Source organism: Schistocerca cancellata, chromosome 3 (assembly GCF_023864275.1).
Source record: "Schistocerca cancellata isolate TAMUIC-IGC-003103 chromosome 3, iqSchCanc2.1, whole genome shotgun sequence".
NCBI classification, from domain to species: domain Eukaryota; kingdom Metazoa; phylum Arthropoda; class Insecta; order Orthoptera; family Acrididae; genus Schistocerca; species Schistocerca cancellata.
In genome coordinates, this window is record NC_064628.1 from 831,801,466 (window position 1) to 831,822,325 (window position 20,860).

At 46.0% G+C, this 20,860-nt stretch overlaps 1 protein-coding gene across 1 annotated transcript in view; it reads left to right on the forward strand.

Moving 5' to 3' along the window:
* Positions 1-20,860, forward strand: part of LOC126175881 (protein FAM166B-like) — a 328,760-nt gene that overhangs the window by 289,247 nt on the left and 18,653 nt on the right. The window contains exons 3-4 of the mRNA XM_049922921.1: positions 2,737-2,941; positions 8,661-8,879. Coding sequence (XP_049778878.1) covers positions 2,737-2,941; positions 8,661-8,879 — 424 coding nt within the window. The remainder of the gene's footprint in view (positions 1-2,736; positions 2,942-8,660; positions 8,880-20,860) is intronic.

Sequence of the window (20,860 nt, forward strand, 5' to 3'; positions counted from 1 at the left end):
TAAACTGTCAATACGATCGTTTTCAAAGTACCTACCTATAGCTTACAAATTTTGGGAAATAATGCGTTCGTGTCTGTACAGCTGTCAAACCGCACCAACACCACTAGCACGCCGTCTGCGCAGATACGGCCAATTTTTGCTCGCACTCTACATAACTTTTTCTTCAGGGTGATAATTAAAAGTAAATCAGATCTAGGCTCATGGAAGTGTACTAACAGCCGTTCTTTCCGCGAACTGAACTGTAAAAAAGAGGGAGTGACAGCGGTTAAGAGATGCCATTCATCACACAGTGTACGGTGTAAGCATACCGGTGCGAAAGAGGGTGGGGAGGAGGGAGGGAGGAGGGGAGTAACGGCGGTAAGAGGAAGCACTTGTTCCCTCTGGGTATGTGGGGGTCCAGAATTCACAAACTATACCTTTCCTTTGACGCGGTGGTGATTAGGGCGTTGCTCCACATCAAAGACTGATATAGAGATTCACGGACAATTGCGAAAATATACTTCCTGAGCTATTCTCGGTCCCTTGCTCATACAGTTATTATGGAGCTCTAGATAAGGAAAATTCCAACACGCTGGCATAATTCCTGAACCTTTTAGCAGCATAATTAAAAAAAAACCATAGCCGAGTATCCATGCCCAACATCCGTTTCCAACTTCAGCAAGAATACCCTGGCATTCTGCTGCCAACTTGATCACAATAATAGTTGACACATTTTTATGTGGTCGAAAGAGACCTGTCATTGCTTGGTGATGCCATATTTTCTTATAACAGCACAAAGTATGCAGTAGGTTCTGAAGCATACGATCTTATTATATCTGCAGGTGTTTTCAGTGACGAACGCAGACGCATCATCTGAAGAGAGGAAGTACCATTTTTTGTGCTAGCAGAGAGGCAAAAAGCGAGAAAAATAAGATCGAAATAAATCTCATATGTGACCTCAAACTACAAGGGGCGCAACAAAGACCAAAATTGTCATAAAATTACGAATTCAGCTGTCCATTTTGCATGACTGGACAATAACATGTCAGATTGGTGGAGCGGGGAAAGGGGGGGGGGGGGGGGGAGCAGGGAGATAGGGCTCATCTTCGTTGAGTTATATAGGCCGTTTAGAGTCGATGGTACACAGGAACAACTCTTAATTGTTTTGGGAGGTTCCCCCATTCATCTCGTCCAATGCTGCGTTACACTTCACGCTAACAATCCGAAGCATGTAACTCTGGAAAAAATTTATTAATCTTTAATTAAGCCTCTTAATGTTGAAGAAAGACAAGTAATACAAATGTAATAAATTCGTTAACGTCACCAGATGTTATTAAAGAAAGTGTTACATGTGGCATAAGTTGAATAAGCGTTTTTAAAGCTTATATCCTGCTTCTTCCTTCTGAGCAGTATTAATCACTTAAATTTTTGCTGTTTATTTTTTGTTAGTAATAAAAATAAATTTCTCAAGCCTTCAGATATAAAAGATATTCTAGAATCTTGCCGCCCTCCCCCTCTTGCATAAATTTCTCCAGACGCCCATAGGTGTAAAATATACAGGGTAGTCAGAAAGAGTCAGAAAAACTTGCAAGTGTGTTACAGGATAGACTGCTTAGAAGGAATTGTTGAGAAAAAAAAATCTGTATGTTGCACAGTTTCAGAGTTAATTAACAATGAGATTGGCTTATCGGGCCGTTGCACGTGCAAATTAAAGTGGCTAGCCAGATACAATTAGTGTCAGTTGTTCTCATAGCGTAGATGATAGCGCAAGAGGCTGCTCAGCCTTTGGCGCAGATTGATCCTTACTATCGCCTCATGTCCAATTATTGTATCGCTGTCTCGTTTGGTTTTATGAAACTAAACGAAGAACACGTTTGGCGACAACGTCTGTGGCGGGGCGCTTGAATTTGCGCGCACGACAGCCTAACTGGGCAACTACAATTCTGATTAACACGGAACCGGCGCAACGTATCAATTTTTTTCTGAATAATTATTTTTCAGCACAACCTGCCCTAAACAACCTTACAAAAACCACTGTCCGAACAGGTCTTGAAGGCCCAAGAATATCGACCTGCCACCGTGTCATCCTCAGCCCTTAGGCGTAACTGGATGCTGGCTGATACGGAGGGGAATCTGGTCAGCACACCACTCTCCCAGCCATTGTCAGTTTTCGTGACAGGTGTCGCTCCTTCTCAGTCGTGTAGCTCCTCAATTGGGCTCATAAGGGCTGAGTGCACCCCACTTATCGAAACCACACTGCAGATCCAGACGGCGACCCATCCAAGTCTGACAATGCTTTCTGGTGATCTGACGGGAACCGTGTTACTACTGTGGCAACACTGTTACAAGCGTTTCAGCTTGTTTCTGACCACCCTGTAGATGTGGGGGTGGGCGTAGATGTGGGTGTGGGCGTAGATGTGGGTGTGGGCGTAGATGTGGGTGTGGGCGTAGATGTGGGTGTGGGCGTAGATGTGGGTGTGGGCGTAGATGTGGGTGGGGGCGTAGATGTGGGTGGGGGCGTAGATGTGGGTGGGGGCGTAGATGTGGGTGGGGGCGTAGATGTGGGTGGGGGCGTAGATGTGGGTGGGGGCGTAGATGTGGGTGGGGGCGTAGATGTGGGTGGGGGCGTAGATGTGGGTGGGGGCGTAGATGTGGGTGTGGGCGTCTTCTCATGTAGTGCCCACAGTTGAGTACGCCGACGGAGCTGCACTTCACATGCCACGGGTTGACACTTGGATGTGTGCTTCTGTGGCCCAGGAGATGAAGGAGAAGGGCGTCTCGCTGAGGCACGCTCCGTACCACCAGCGGGAGCCCGCGAGCCTGCAGAACGGCACCAACGGCCGACACAGCCCGAGCCCCGGCCCGGAGGCGACAGGCGCCGGGGTCCGCGAGCAGGGCCAGACGCGCGACCTGGCGCTGGACGTCAAGCACCGGCCGCGCCGCTACATCCTCGGCTACACAGGTAACTACGCTGCCTCACCACGTCACGTCGGACTGCTCTGCTCACCTGCCCATCTTTAACTGAGTACATGTCTGGCATTCGAATACACCCAAGCGCCAAAGAAACTGGTATAGGCATGCGTATTCAAATAGAGATATGTAAACTGGCAGAATATGGCGCTGCGGTCGGCAACGCCTATAAGACAACAAGTGTCTGTCGCAGTTGTTAGATCGGTTAGTGCTGCTACAATGGCAGACGTGATCTAGTAGGCGCACGAGCGATGGGACACAGCATCTCAGAGATAGCGATGACGTGGGGACTTCCCTGTAATTAGCGAATGTACCATGAATATCAAGAATCCTATAAAACATAAAATCTCAGACATCGCAGCGGCTGGAAAAAGATCCTGCAAGAACTTAACCAATGACGACGGAAGAGAATCGTTCAACGTGACAGAAGTGCAACCCTTCAGCAAATTGCCGCAGATTTCAATGATGGGCCATCAACAAGCGTCAGCGTGCGAACCATTCAGTGAAAGATAGATATGGGCTTTGGAGCCGAAAGCCCACTCCTGCACCACTGATGACTGCACGACACACAGCTTTATGCCTCGCCTGGGCCGTCAACACCGACATTGGACTGCACAGTCTCGTCTCAGATTGTATCGAGCGGATGGACGTGTACGGGTATGGGAACAACCTCATGAATCCACGGATCATGCATGTCAGCAGGAGACTGTTCCAGCTCGTGGAGGTTCTATATGGTCTGGGGTGTGTGCAGTTGGTGTGGGACCCCTGTTACGTCTAGATAAGACTCTGACAGGTGACACGTACGTAAGCATCCTGTCTGATCACCTGCATACATTCATGTCCATTGTGCATTTTGACGGACTTGAGCAATTCCAGCATAACAATGCGATACCCCATCCGTCCAGAATTGCTACACAATGGCTCCATTAACACTCTTCTGAGTTGAAATTCTTCCACTGGCCACCATACGCCCCAGACATGAACATTATTGAGCATATATGGGATGCTTGCAACGTGCTGTTCAGAAAAGATCTCCACGCCCTCGTACTATTAAAATTTATGGACAGCCCTTCAGGATTAAAGGTGTCGGTTCCCTCCAGCTCTAGTTCAGACATTAGTCGAGTCCATGCCACGTCGTGTTGCGGCATTTCTGAGTGCTCCTGGGGGCCCTACATGATATTAGGCAGGTGTACCAGTTTCTTTGCTCTTCAGCGTATTTTATGCATTGTATTTTTTCTTGCGTAAAAGTTTATAGAATGTATACCTGATTGATTTCAGAATACACTTTCCACCATCAAATTCATCTGCACACAATATAATCATTACCGAGCGTGGTGGCGCAGTGGTTAGCACACTGGACTCGCGTTCGAGAGTCTCTCCCTCCCCCCCTCTCCCCAAAGGTGTTCTATAGGATTCAGGTCAGGACTCTGTGCAGGCCAGTCCATTGCAGGGATGTTATTGTCGTGTAACCCCTCCGCCACATGACATCCATTATGAACAGGTGCTCGAGTGTGCTGAAAGATGCAATCGCCATCTCCGAATTCCTTTTCAACAGTGCGAAGCAAGAAGGTGCTTAAAACATCAATGTAGGCCTGTGCTGTGATAGCGCCATGCAAAACAAGGGGTGCAAGCCCCATCCATGAAACACACAACACCATAACACCACCGCCTCCGAATTTTACTGTTGGCACTACACACCCTGGCAGATGATGTTCACCGGGCATTCGCCATACCCGCACCCTGACACCGTATCGCCACATTGTTTACCGTGGTTCGTCACTCCACACAACGTTTTTCCACTGTTCAATCGTCCACAGGGTGTATACGACCCGGGACAACAGGGAGATGCGGGAAAAACCCGGGAATTTTTTAGAATTCCGGGAATACTATCTTAGTATTGCCCCGGTTCGGAAATATCGTAGATCCGGGGCTGATGCGCAGAGCAGTCTTGAGTTACAGTGGGAATGTGTGTAGTCTCCACGTGACCCGTGTTTACATTTAGTGATTTTGCTGTTTCCTCTTCGTTTACTGCTCTTATGTCAAATGAAAACAAAACGGATTTCTGTGGCCAGGAGCTATCAAGTGAACTAAAATACAGTCACATAATTACGGAAGGCTAATATATGTTATTAGTTTCAGATTTAATTTTATTTCCACTTTTCTGACGGTCATGCATTAATCGTCTTGTAGAACAAGGAAGTCAATCTGTTTGAAACTAAGTGTTTAGTTCCGTACTATAGGCTAATTTCAACTGCTCGCTGCATTTCTAGGGCACATTTTCATCTTCTAGCACATATGGCATTATGCCTTAATAAAGAATCAAAAATGAGTAAATACAGTACTGGTACTCCAAGAAAATTTACATCCCAAAACCCACACTGAAAAGCTTCATATCAGGTCGAGGCCTACTTCTTTGGGAATATGGATATAAGAATATGCTCTTTAAGTATGCACATTAAATGTGCCATTTTAGTATGGTTCACGAAATTCCGATGCTCTTGGAGTATACTCTGATGTCTTGTTTCTTTTATGACATAATGTAAGATCTTTTAATGTTTTACACATACGAACATACGGGCTTCCTGCGTCAGAGTAGCTGCCAAAGCGCGGTGGCGCCTCTTATCTGGCGACTACTGAAACGAATCTATTTCTAACTGGTCGCAGGAAAATATTGGAAATGGTGGTTTGAAAAGCGTTACTTTCAAAGTAAATTTCCTTTGACGCAAGTTGAACTATGTGCGAGAATGTACGATGAATTTCTTAAATCACAGAGCGTTTGATGACGAGACATTTAGAAGTATTTCGAGCCCAGAAGATCAGACATTCATGTCGTTTTTATGAGCAAATTGATATAGTGCCACGGGAAACTCTCTCTCTCCTCGGTGGTAGCTAATTTATTTGTAGAAAACTTTGATGACAAGTCCGTGGACTAGGATAAAAATTTTCCTGGAACATTTGTGTGATCTATTTTAAAGTGTAACACGCGCAAAAATATCAACATTATATGTGAAAGCTTAGCTTCCCTTGCAGCTTATTAACCTTAGAGACCAATATTATATGTGAAAGCATTGCTTTTCTTGTAGCAACACTATGTACATTAATTTAAAACATTAACTTTTCCTGTTTGTGTATCTGCGCTGTTTTTGATGTTTCTACTAGCTGACATCACGTGTCCTGGGATCTGAATATCCGCTGTCGTCCGCTGTCATCGGCTGGTGAGATCACGTGACATGAGCTATGACTGGCTTACAAAAGCGCATCGCAATCTCGATTACACTGGTTCGGAAAGTAACATGCGGTATTTGGTGGAATTCGAATTTATACTTTCGTAATACGAAAATATGCAGCGTACATGTTGCTGCACATCAAATTTTTCCAAAAGGGGTTTTCTTCCCTGAGTTTAGTTTTATAAAGTGCCGGGAATTTATACGCCCGTATATTAAAAGATAACATTCAAAAGGATTGATCAGTTTTACAGTTCCGAGGGGAAATATACTGTCACTTAATAACGCGGAAAAAGTGTGTTTTCATCCGGGAGAAAGTATTTTTAACAGGGAAATCCCGGAAAAATCCGGGAATTTTTTTCCTTGTCCACGTATATACCCTGGTCCAATATTTACGCTCCTTACGCCAAGCGAGGCGTCGTTTGGCTTTCACCGGCGTGATGTGTGGCTTATGAGCAGCCGCTCGACCATGAAATCGAAATTTTCTCACCTCCCGCCTAACTGTCATAGTACTTGCAGTGGATCCTGATGCAGTTTGGAATTCCTGTATGATGGTCTGCATGGATGACTGCCAATTGCAAATTACGACCATTTTCAACTGTCGGCCGTCTCTCCCTTCACGTTCCCATTTGACTATCAAATCGGAAACTGGACCTATGGATGTTCAGGAGTGTGGAAATCTCGCGTACAGACATATGACAAAAGTGACACCCAATCACCTGAGCACGTTCTAAGTCCGTGAGTTCCGCGGAGCGCCGCATTCTGCTCTCACGATGTCTACACACTGGACTCGCGTTCGGGAGGACGACGGTTCAATCCCGTCTCCGGCCATTCTGATTTAGGTTTTCCGTGATTTCCCTAAATCCTTTCAGGCAAATGCCGGGATGGTTCCTTTGAAACGGCACGGCCGATTTCCTTCCCCGTCCTTCCCTAACCCGAGCTTGCGCTCCGTCTCTAATGACCTCGTTGTCGACGGGACGTTAAACACTAATCTCCTCCTCCTCCTCCTCCTCCTCCTCACGATGTCTAATGGCTACTGAGGTTGCTGATATGGAGTACCTGGCAGTAGTTGGCAGCAGTTGGCAGCACAATGCACCTAATATGAAAAAAAGTATATTTTGGAGGTGTCCGGATACTTTTGATCACAGTGTATCTAGGCAATGAAAAGGTATTTCAGAAAAGTAGAAGTAAATTTGGTCTACTTTTCTGCTGTTCCCTTACATAACTTCGCAAATATATTTTTTCTGGATATGATTCTGAGGAAGACACAGCAATCTTTTAGCTGCAATACCCATATACATATATAGTTTTGATCTAGAAACGTTACGGACGTTTAATCATCACTATGCTAAAAATATTTGGCCAAGCATTTTGGTTTTCGTATAGCCAACAAATGAAATACTTAAGCATTCTAACAGCATAATACACACATTTAACTACCGCTCGAGATATAGGGAATTGAAGGGAGAGCTGGAATTTTACAACCATGAATCAGCGATGGAAATGCCCATAACCGGAAACATGGTGCCGGAGCCATAAAACCTGGACTGTAGAACAATGTAAGAAAATCATTTGGTCGGATAAGTATTGTTCCTTGCTGTTTCCAATGTTTGGCAGAGTTTTCAATCCAGGAATGAAAACTACCGGAGGGTCGGTGGGGATTTGGGCAGCCATTTCGTGCAAGGTCACGTTACTGCCAAGGATTCTGTGACCATTTTGGCTGAACAAGTCCATGCCGTTGTACTATGTTTGTTGGCTGTGGTGATCCTGTGTTCCGGGATGACAGCCCTCATGTTCACACAGCTCGGATCGTACAAGCCTGATTTTGTGAGCGCAGAGATGAACTGCCACATCACCCCTGCTAGCAGTCACTAATTCTTGATATTACTAAGCCTTTATCTGCTTTGGAGAGATGGGTGCGTCATCGCTAGCCACCTCCACCTTTGTTACCTCAACTTGCCATTATTTTGCGGCAATAATGGTTTAAGATTTCTTTGAAACCCATTAAGGACCTGCATTTATCCTATCCGGGGTGACTGGAAGATGTTTTGAATGACAACAGGTTTCCTACACAGTATTAGGCGTGGTAATGTTGTGTTTTTGGTGCTTCCACATTTTTATCCAAACCCTGGACGTTGTTTCCAATGTGACTATTCTCTGAATGTTTTCTCACAAGTGAAACTTTCCATTCATTTTGCCACTAAGTGCTTCATTTAGACGAAGCATATCCACGAAATCATTATCATGTTAGTGCGACATAGTTGTTAGTCAAACGTGTCGTTTGTGGCTTAGAGAGAAAAAAGCGATAGCTTCATAAATATCAGTCTGTGTGACAAATGGTTCACAATTTTTAGATTTCTCTGAGCAATTTTTCGATTCCAATTTAACAAAAAGAAAATCCACCTGTTCTGGCTGGCCTGGTGACTTATCGTATGCCATACAGTGCTGGAGCGCGCCGCTACTGTGTGTGTGTGTGTGTGTGTGCAGGCTACATCCCGGGCATGCACTTCCGGTACGGCACGTCGTTCCGGCGCGCGGCGGACGACAGCGTGACGGAGTTCTCGAGGCGGCTGGCGCAGGAGGCGGCGCGCCGCGAGAGGGACCGCGCGCACCGGTCGCGCAGCGCCCCCAAGGCGCCCTGCATCCGCTCCAGGGACGAGGTGCGCGCAGCCATCCGCCAGTACGAGGCCGACCACAAGTACAAAGGTAACGCTGCATCCTTAGGTTGTGCCCACAGAGTGGGTACAAGAGGGGTGTGCACAGAGCTGTTGCAGCCTCTATTCTCTCCCCAGCTGCATTCCCTTCCCCATGTCCACTCCTTCTCATCCCAGCTCCTCCCTCTCCTGCCTACCCCTCTTTCTCAGTTTGTGAGATTACCTTTGGCAGTTCCACCATTCCTTAACATACTGGTCTTGTGTTTCTGCTCTCCCTTTTTTTGTGGTCCCGATTGGGGTTTGACCACTCTTTGTACATTTGCGTAGTGTGACCCATCTGGGGAAGAACTCCCTCCCTGGTGTGGGTTCCTCTCTCCTCTCCTCTCCTTTCCCTCCCAACCATCCCACTAGGCCACCTGCATGGTAGCCAGTCCATGTGGTAGAGCCATTAGATATCCATCTGGTTGAGCCCCCTGACAACACAGGGATTACACTTCTGGTACTAGAGTTGTCACCACTTCATATGCCTAGGAGTGGTTGCTCATCTTTTTCGGGCTGTCGTGTCCCACTGACGAGTCCTGCGGGTGAGTGGAAGGACTGCAAGGATGCACATCAAAGAAGTTACTTGACAGGAGGTCTTATGGTCGTGGGCTTCCTTCTGTGCACCTCCTCCACCGAAAAGAGGGCTGTAGGATGAGTTACAATACGGAACTCGGCTGGGATCTCGGGGTATAATGGATGCAATCATACATCAGTGCATGAGGATATATACACTGGAAGCACCCCTGGTTCAAAAATGGCGCTGAGCGCTATGGTAGGTGATCAGTCCCCTAGAACTCAGAACTACTTAAACCTAACTAACCTAAGGACATCACACACATCCATGCCCGAGGCAGGATTCGAACCTGCGACCGTAGCGGTCGCGCGGTTCCAGACTGTAGCGCCTAGAACCGCTCGGCCACCACGGCCGGCGAAGCACCCCTGGCACATCCGGTTTATAAACAGTTCTATATACAGAGTCTACTAACTGTCTTCTTAGTAGTGTAATTCTCATAGTTCCCTGAGTTTACGTCCCGACATAGCAGAGGCGGGCGCGCCAGACTAAATGTTGACTACATGGAAATAAGTCTCCTCGTAGTTACGCAGCACTGCACTGCACTGCGATCTCACAGCTTCAGAACTCCAGCTAAACCATTTATGATCGACTGACCTGCCGCTCCATCACTGCCTTCAGAATATGGCGGCTAGCCTTTTTATAGCGGTATTGCACCCAGCACCACTTGTTCTAGAAGTTTCAGTACTCTTGAGCATTGAGTGTGTGTCACGCGGTAGCACGTGAGGCCTACGTGACAAACAGGCCGCACGCCGATGTCTAAGGGTTGTGTCTTGCAACAGCTCTCGAGCCTCGTGATGCGGCATAGTCCGCTCTTGTTAACAGAGTCAACATTACACATAAGCTACGTCCAGTCACGTCCGCCTCGCTGGTTGCAAAAATTTCCAAGCCTACATCTTACTTGATTTTTAGCTCTAATTTCTATCAATCTCGACAGGACATTGGAACTCCTGGCAACGACCACCGTGCCAGACGGCCCTTGCTGCAGTTGGGAAGCACCGACGAGCTGTGCCCCTAGTTGGAGTGAGTGGTACCGAAGCATGCTAAGCTCCATACTTCTGGTCACTCTTATGCAGCCATCTCTTCAGATAGGAACAGTTCTCTCTCTGCTTTTGCTTTCTCGGTTTTCCTCCCTAGCCACTCTCTGGGGGGACGGCCAGGTACACAGCTTAGGGGTGAAGCCCATTCCCCATTACTTGGTTTGTTCCAGGACAGACAGGGAGATTTTCGCCACTACCAAACACACCTAAGATAAGTTTGGTGAAGCTGACACCTTTAGTAATATGCAGTCTGGTTCCTTCTGATTAAACCCTTTCCTGCCAGTCAATCGGCTTTGCTTTGTGCCTGTTAGTGCTTAGCAGACATCACAGTGAGCATTATTCTTCACCAGTCCTTTAATATGATCCAGAGCATTGTCTTTTATAGGGACCTCTTTTTTCATGCTGATGAGGAATTCAGGGTTAATCTGACACAGCTCAGCATTCATTTCATACCGCGAATCCAGAGATCTTCTAATGACAACTTTGTTGATACCAGCACTTTCATCCTGACTTTCTAAGGCATTACCTATTTTGGTAATGGCAAGGAAAGCGTTTCTGAAGAAGAGAAATTTGTTAACATCGAGTATAGATTTAAGTGTCAGGAAGTCATTTCTGAAAGTATTTGTATGGAGTGTAGCCATGTATGGAAGTGAAACATGGACGGTAAATAGTTTGGACAAGAAGAGAATAGAAGCTTTCGAAATGTGGTGCTACAGAAGAATGCTGAAGATTAGATGAGTAGATCACATAACTAATGAGGAAGTATTGAATAGGATTGGGGAGAAGAGAAGTTTGTGGCACAACTTGACCAGAAGAAGGGATCGGTTGGTAGGACATGTTCTGAGGCATCAAGGGATCACCAATTTAGTATTGGAGGGCAGCGTGGAGGGTAAAAATCGTAGGGGGAGACCAAGAGATGAATATACCAAGCAGATTCAGAAGGATGTAGGTTGCAGTAAGTACTGGGAGATGAAGAAGCTTGCACAGGATAGAGTAGCATGGAGAGCTGCATCAAACCAGTCTCAGGACTGAAGACCACAACAACAACACCTATTTTGAGAAACTCGGGTATGGTTTACCATTGTGATGTGAAGCCCTATATGCCACCTCCCATGTGCTGTTTCTGGTGTCTCCATTTTGGTCACATGTCTTTGCGATGTGAGGTGACTCCTATTTGCAATGACTGCAACCACCGTCTCCATGTGGGAGAGTCCTTGCGTCCAAATGCCCAAGTGCATGAACTGTTTTGGCCCGCCCTCTCCTCACTCGCCAGATTGCTCAGGTTATAAAAAGGAAAAGAAGATTCAGGAATTCAAAACTCGATCATCTATTCTACTCTCAGGCCCAACAGAAGTTCAGCTTGGTGTTTTTAACCTGTACCTTTGCTGCTGTGACGTCCTTTCCTCCTCCTCCTCCTCCTCCTCCTCCCCCCTCCCCCCCACCTTACCCCCATTATGTCCCCCCTTCTCTTCCCTTCTCCCTGCAGTTCCAGTTCCCACCCCTTATGGAACCACTCCTTCTCATTGGCCAGAGAAGAAACACTCCTCACTGGCACCTGCCAGGGATGAGGCTACTTCTAGAAGCCTTGTCCCCAGTGAATCCATGACAAGAAGCCTGTTACGTTGAGTCAGACATGGGACCCATACTCTGTGGACTTAAAGGCCGCTCATTCTCTTTTGGATTCTGATATTGTTGTGACTGTCTTCCCAACCACAACTACTCTCGCCCTCTAAAGGAGTGTCACCCCCTCCCTCTGAACAAGGGTCCTGTCTTACATTCGTGGATATCGCTCTGCACTCACCAGTGACAGACACTGCCTCGAACAATGATCGATTCTGGCCTGTTCGACGTCCATTTGGACTCCTGTACTCACTTATAATGGAATTATAGTGGTTACTATCGTCACCTCCTGAAATCGCAGTCTCTTCTTTTTCTCTACTGTGTAGCTTGTGTTGTATTGCAGGGATCTCATTTTGTGGGTACTTAATCATCGACTCTTCATGGTTTCCAAGCCTTCTTGCCAGGGCTTTGCCAGCCTCTGGTGGTATCTGTACATTGGTCCACAAGAACATTATTAGTTCCCGGGTTTCTCTTCAAACTGCACTGGAAGCGGTGGCCGTTCCGTTTTGACTCTTTGGTAATGATACGCAATCTTAATCTCCCCCCAGGCTGGCCTCCTAAGCTTCCTGCTCTTGTTGCCCTCCGTTGACAGCTCCCTCCCCCCTTTCTTCTCCTTGGAGATTTTAATACCCATAACACTCTGTGGGGACATAGTGCGACCGCCGACTGGGGCAGGATTGTTGGAGACCAGTAGGCAGGGCTTGAATTCTGCATCCTCAACACTGGAGCTCACTCACACTTTAGTGTGGCACACAACACTTTCTCGGTTATTCACCTTTTCATCTCAAGCCCTGGATTCCTCTCCTCCATTCACTAGGGAATTCACAATGATTTGTGCAAGAGCGATCATTTTCCGACTGTCTTATCTTTCCTTCAGCATCATTCGCCTGGGTGTCCTTCCTGGTGGGCGTTTACTAATGCAGATTGGGATACATTTTCCTTGGATGCCATCCCAGCTACTCCAGCATACTATGGCACTGATGAGTCTGTATGGAATTTGACCAATACCATCCTTTCAGCAGCCACATCAGCGATTCCCTTTTCCTCAGATTCTCCCCAACTGAAAACCACCACTTTGTGTTCCTCAGAAATTGCTGCTGCTATCAAAGAGTGCTGTCATGTTGTCACACGCTACAAACAGCATCCATCTCTTGACGACCTCCTGGGCTTTAAATGTCTCCAGAAAGGATTTCTTGGGAAGATCATCGTCGCCATAGTGCCACACACTTCTTCTCTACAGGTATGAGCAAAGATCAGGAGCATTTTCTGGCTAATGTCCTACACATGTCCTGAGAGTTTCTCTGAATGGTGTTATTGTCACTAGCCCAGACTCAATCGCTAGGTATTTTGCTCGTAATTTCGCCCAGGTATCAGCTTCTGTCCACTATCAGCCCATATCCTGTCTTCTCAAACATCTTAAACAACTCCCTTTATATTTCGTTCCACAACGTGTGGAGCCTTATGACTCCCCATTGAGCGAGCAGGAATTCGCCAGCGCCATTGCTCTCTGCCCCGACACGGCCCTAGACTGGATCAGGTACACAACCAAATGCTTAAACACTTATCTGTAGCCAGCCAGTGTCACATATTTGCCCTTTTTAACCGTCTCTGGAGCGAGTAGTAGTTCCCTTCCCATTGTCGAGAAAGTTAAGTTATTCCACTTTTGAAATCGGATAAACCACCTCTTCAGATGGACAGTTATTGTCCGATCAGTTTAACCAATGTCCTCTGCAAGTTATTTGGAAATGTGGAGAGTCGAAGGCTGTATTGGATCCATAAATCCTGGTATCTTTTGACTTTGACCTAGGGTGGTTTTCGCTGAGGCCGTTGTACTGCAGATAATTTACTCCACCTGGAATCTGCAATCCAAATAGCTTTTGCTTGGTGTCAACTCTTGTTTCACTCTTCTACGATCTGCATCAAGCTTATGATACCACATGGTGCCATTCTTGCCACCTTAAATGAGTGGGGCCTCCTCGCCCACCTTCCAGATTTTATCTGGTACTTTCTTTCACGTTGAATTTTTCGGGTACAGATTGGCGCCTCCCATAGCACCTCCTGTCTGCAGGACAGAGGTGTTTGCAGGGTTCTGTTTTGAATGTCTCTCTTTTTAGTGGCTATCAGTGGTCCGGTGGAGGCTGTGGGACTCAGTGTCTCCTTATTTGTATGCTTATGACCTTCGCATTTATTTTTGTTCATCACGATGGGCCTTGCTGAATGCAGACTGCACAGAGCAATACAAAGTGTTATCTTGGGCCCTCACTCAGTACTTCCATTTTTCGGCTGCCAAGGCCTGTATTATGCACTTCCGTTGTTGCCATAAAGTGTGCCCTGTCTGGACCTGTAATTTGATGCCCAGTCCCTCAGTGTGGTGGACTCTCATCTTTTTTGGGACTGGTCTCTGATGCCTGGTTAACATGGCTTCCCCATCTTCATCAGCTAAAGCAAACATGTTGGTGGCACCTCACAGCTTTCCAATTCCTCAACAATAGCAACTGAGGCACGGACAACTCTACAAAACATGGGTCCAGTATCATACATATTACAGGAGACTCTCATGCAGCTCAGATCACCTTTGGACCTGATACACCATTATCGGATAAAACTGGCAGCTGGCGCCTTTCAGACTAGTCATATAATCAGCCTCTTAGTGAAGGCAGGGATTCCACAATTGCAGGTTGCACCTGCAACAGTTTATAGCTTATGCATTAAGCACCTGCTGCTCTCTGAAGTACTCAAACTACCGTATCCTCTTTCCAGATACAGAGATGCCTCTTCTGTAATGGCGGGCCAGGTCTTGGGTTATGGTCGCCCTTATATGCAGTCCCCTTTTGCTCAAATCCAGCTTTCCCCTCTACAATCTCTTCTCCAGGCCTGCTCACGTACACCTCTGTTGAGCAACCCCCTCCCCCTCAAGATCCAAAAGTTTAGGATCCACATGAGGCCCTCAGTTGCCAGTTCTTCTCCATTCCAAGTGTGCTTTGGGGTTCAGAACTAATCTATACTGATAGTTCAATGGTTGGTGGCCACACTGGCTTTGCCTGCATTCATGTAGGATATAATGAACTCTGCTCATTGCCAGATGGCTGCAGTGCTTTCGTTGTGGAGTTGGTAGACATCTATCATGTTGTTGAGCATATCTGTTCCCCCTCCCCCTTTCCCGCCCTGTTTCTCCCCCCTTTCCTGCCCTTTCACAACTGAAACCACCCATATCTCAACAAATTTTGGTTTCCAGACACAAATATAGGCACTTTTCTTCTAGTTTGGACCATGACACTCTCTTTTTAGGGAAATGAGAACCTTTCTTCGAACACCTGCATGCCCATTTGAAAATTGTTTGCCCACTACTATCTCGCCTAGTACGTGGCTGAAAAGAAACGAGGCACATACATTAAGTCAGATATCAGACAAATGAAGGAATGACGATTGAGGTTTAATGCCCTATCGATGTCAAGATTATTAGAGATTGAAACTCGTATTGGACAGCAGATGGGGGAAATATAGGCCACGCTTGTTCAAAGGTACCATACCGACACGCTCCTTAAGTGATTTAAGGAAATCACAGATAACCAAAGGTAGAAGGCCAGATGAAGTCTAGAACCCCATCCTCACAACTACAAATCCCGAGCCTCGAGCACAGCACCACTTCAGTTAATTAAATAGAAAGGACATAAGGACTTTAACGATAACTGTGGCTTTATTATACAGGTTGAGCCACAATTCCAACTAGCTTTCAGATGCTGTTCGGAGATACATTGTATTCTGGTATGAGGGACCCACTGTCTCTGGCAGCAGAGCGGCTCGTTGCAGAGTCATTGCATTTTGTTTGGTTTGTTTCTCAGTTGATTTTTGTTTTGTAAACCCTCGTCCCCAGATTTGTAAACCCTCGTCGCCAGATTTGTAAAGACCTCGTCGCTACTGTTATGGAGGCCGAGTTGCCACTGTTGTTACGGTAGGCCGAGTTTGTAACTACGTGAAACGGCTTCTGGGGCAGGACATCGCTAAGACAATTTCCCCCCTGCCACTATTACATAGCTATGCTCCAGAGTCAGGTAACAGGATAGGAGAATGAAGACTCTGCAACACTTCTGCAAATCAGTAACAGTCACACAAAGGAGTTAAGAGGTTTACTTACCTTTGTGACTTGCTGATTATGAAGTCTGAAGCACTGCTTCTAGTACAATACAAGAAAGGCCCTCAATGGCTAAGTGCAAATAATCGTTGATAACCTTCACAGTACATAGCAAACGCAGTTTACAACTACTGTCTGTTCACTTCTAAGAGTTCACTAAACAACGTTCCCTGTCTGAAGTCGTCCCTGGACGATGATCTATAACAAAGTGGGCGAGAGCTGCTCTTCTGTAGCTCGCGTACGCTTCTGTCTGTTGTCGTTCGGTCATTAGCGGATCGTACTCGTCCGCCAGTTGGCAGGGACAAAGTCGATATCTTCATCCTCACCGCCACCCGTGGCGCTGGTAGTAATCGCGCAAGTGGAGAGAGTCTAAGGCACTGGCACCAGCTCGCATCTTAGCGTCTTTGGTGCTTTTGCCCTGGCTGTGCCTTGTTCGGACAACACAGCATTTTGTATCTATATTCCACTGAAAACAGAGCACAACAGTGCAAATATCGGCTTTATGAGCTATGCGTCTTGTTACAGTGTATGATGTTGACAACAGCGGTGCACTCCGTACCTGTTTGCCCTCATCTGGAATAAAGTACGGCTCGATTCTGTCTAGGTTTTTATTTTCCGACAGTGTTAGTCGTGCGTTTAATAGTAATACATAGCAGTACTATGGATGGGTTTACTAATGAAGAGTTGGTTGATATACACTTCGTGTACTGGTTCACTGAATGAAATGGAAGAGCGCCGCAACGACGCTATGGTGAGCAGTTCTCGCACCGATGGGAACCACGTCACAGTACTTTGCATCTGTACGTAGGCGCCTACGAGAAACTGGATCCCTCGTTGTTACATGGAAGATACTAGCTGTGTGAGGTATTCAAGAAAGCCAGAGGAGAATGTGTTACACGCGACTGTTGCAGCCGGCCAGTTGCCCGCGTTCTAATCACAAGCCAGTCAGTTGTTCCCAGAGTCTTATATGAACAAAAATTTCACGAGTATACATCCACAGAAGATACAATCACTACAGCCAGCGGACTTACCATGTCGAGTGGCGTTTGCAAATTGGTTCAAAAATGGCTCAAATGGCTCTGAGCAGTATGTGACTTAACATCTGTGGCCATCAGTCCCCTAGAACTTCGAACTACTTAAACATAACTAACCTAAGGACATCACACACATCCATGTCTGAGGCAGGATTCGAACCTGCGACCGTAGCGGTCTTGCGGTTGCAGACTGAAGCGCCTAGAACCGCACGGCCACACCGGCCGGCTGCAAATTGGCTCCTATAGCAATGGGCAGAACACCCAAGTTTCCCCATTTTCTTGGTTGCAGACAAGGCTTATGTTTACAAGAGAGGGCATGTTCAACAGTTGAAACAGCCGGGGACACCCAAGTTTCCCCATTTTCTTGGTTACAGACAAGGCTTATGTTTACAAGAGAGGGCATGTTCAACAGTTGAAACAGCCGTAAATGGGATGCAGAAATACACGTTCGCACTAATGTGTCGAGCCTGTAGTTGCTGCGAGTGCACAGGCTGGTATTGGCAACTATTTTGTGTTTGGGCCTTACCTACTTCCAGATACACTGAACACAATTGTGTACAGAACGTTCCTTCAGCATGTCGTTCTACAGTTCCTAGAAAATGAGCCGCTAAGAATTCGTCAGCTTATAAGGTTTCAACATGACGGGGCGCCGATGCCCTTTGCACTCTGTTAGGAACAACATAGAAGTACAGTTCGGACAATATAATGTCCACGGTGGTCCTGAACCATGTAGGGATGACGGTTATCGCTAAAACAACCAGTTTTCGTTTATATAGTTTTTTTTCTCTAGTAGTGTACACCTCCGAAGTTCACATGAAGTGTACTCCAGGGTCACAGTGACGTTTCACAAAAATTTGTCAAATTAAACAGTAATATCCCATAACTTGAAACGTCCCTCCTCTAGCAGATCTCACTGACTGCTGAATTTACATTGTTAGCAACGGGGTGTGTATGTGCCGTGATGAATGCACAGTAAAAAACTCCAGACTCAGTGTGACCCTGGTGTAAACTTTTACTGTTAAAACTGCCCAAAATAACCTGTTTAATAAATAATTGATTTTCGGTTTTTTGTTCCTGTTATTTCCTGTAATAAATGTAGTAATCGAACAAAGACTGAATAATTTTGACACTCAGTTTCAAGATACATCGAATCGAAATATTAAATTAGAGAAAGAAACGGAAAACTTCATCCGTCCACCGTTAGATGCTATTCTCGAAAAGTGCCAAATGGTTGAACACCATAAAAAATCAGCAATATTCCCGTACTGATACTAATTTAACTCTGTTCAAAAGTCATGTTACGATCGGGGTCCATATCCGTATTTGGGCATTACGAATAGTCAGTGCTAAAAAGTGAAAACTGAGGTTGAAGGAGACTGTTTTTCAAGTTAATTTATCCGTTTTAAACGACTGCAAGTAGGTAAAGGCGTATCACGTAGATACCGGTAGCAAATCAGCTACTTTCTATTTTGTAGTGCGTTATTAACGCATTGCTTTAAGTTTTCCCGATGGACAAATAGTAAATATGGTTCTCGGGCGAGTCGGATGTCGGTCAGCTGGAATTTTCACGACGACGGCAGATGATTTTTAGCCTAATCTTTCAGAGCAAATGAAGCATTGTACTTAATTGTTATGTCACTTCGTAAAAATATTTCCAGACTAAGGTTGGTGCCATTCTGCAATAATACGGATGTCTGGAGACTACAGCAAGAAACTACCGTGTAGACCATGTGTGTGGGGAGGGGGAGAAGAGAAAGTCTTGCACACTGCACGTATAGCGTACCTTAAACCACGACACACGGCAGCAGGGACATCGTCTCAGCAATGCTGTCGTGTGTTCGTTGCTGGTTTGTCAGCGTTGTCATTAAAATAGTGTTGATTGCTTTCCTTATTTTTTATAACAACACACTATTTCAAAATAAAGCAAATTTTACGTATAAAAACTACTTTTTCTAATATTTGTACATAATAAATGCCCTGTTTCGACTTTTGCAGAGTCGAATTATCACAACAAACTCACGCAGGAAACCTTTGGCTATAAAGTCCTCAGCTCGTGGTCGTGCGGTAGCGTTCTCGCTTCCCACGCCCGGGTTCCCGGGTTCGATTCTCGATGGGGTCAGGGATTTTCTCTGCCTCGTGGTGACTGGGTGTTGTGTGCTGTCGTTAGGTTTAAGTAGTTCTAAGTTCTAGGGGACTGATGACCATCGATGTTAAGTCCCATAGTGCTCAGAGACATTTTGAAACCTTTGGCTATAAAGACGGTCTACTCCTAATGACATGCGGTTACAGGAGTTCGAAACTGCAGATAGGGTGGGAAATAAGGTACTTCATTTAGTCGTGTCTAGTCTCGTGTCGCACTTCTGTTAGCTGGCACACTATTTCCATATATAGCGGAGCTCGCGCGCGCTGACTATCCAGTACCAATGGAGCCACACCGTGTGGCTATTGCCAACATTTAAGTATTGGATAAGAATATAAAAATCTAGCGACATGGGGCAGTGGTGGTGATTTTCGACTCGCTCTACGAGGAAGGAGATTACGAAATACAGTGGCTATTCCAGTTATGATTTAAAGTGGTTTCCAGTTCGCGTTTGATGGGCTTTGGGACATAGGTTGCTGGGTACGATATATAGCTAACTTATCGAAATTGTTTTTAACTGTGGAAGGAGAGCGATGCCTCTAGCCAGTATCTGACGCTTGGCCGCGAAGTGCAGCAATGAATGAATGAAGTAAGATTGTAGTTTGAGTAACGCAAGGTCGTAATGAAGTGGTTCTGGACGTACGAGAACATGATGGAGGTAAAACGGCAATAGCGCAATGTGTACGTAACTCAGCCACCAACACGTACAACAATTTATCCTATTCGGAATAAATTTGAAGCAGACGGTACTGTTCAGTATGTGCAAAAGGAAAGGTCTGGCTGACCAAAAACATCAAAAGTCCAGCTTCCAGCGCTGCTGTGTTGCAACATTTTACCTCAAAAATCTGTGAAGCAGGGTGCCAGTAAAAGCGGGATAATCCGATCAAGCGTGCGACAAATTTTTCAGGCTAAAAAGTGGAAAGTGTACATTCCAAATCGCTGTACACTATGAACGAGGACGACCCAGAACGAAGGATGGAGTATCGCGAGTGGTCTGAAAGCATACTTCGCGAGGATGAACGATTTGCATTGATGGTTATCTGGTCTGGCAAGGCGCAATGCAAACTAAACGCTACTGTAAACAGCTACAGCTGCGTGTACTGGGTACTGAAGATCCTCACGTTCACATGGACAAACATGTTAATCTACTGAGTGTTAATGTGTGGTGTGGCCTGCTATCGCGCGGTTTGATTGGTCCATTCTTCTTTAAAGGTATTGTAATTGACGAAGTGTATCTTCACATGCTACATAATTCGATTTTACCTACCATCAGAGAGGTGTTTGGAAACGGAAGATTTTACTTACCACAAGATGGCGCTCCACCTTACTACCATAAAGGCGTCAGAGCCTACTTGGGCGAAAATCTACCTGGACAATGGACAGGTAGAAGAGCTGTTGAGTACCTTACACCTCATGCCTTCTACCCATGGGAGACCTTGAAAAATGAAATTTAT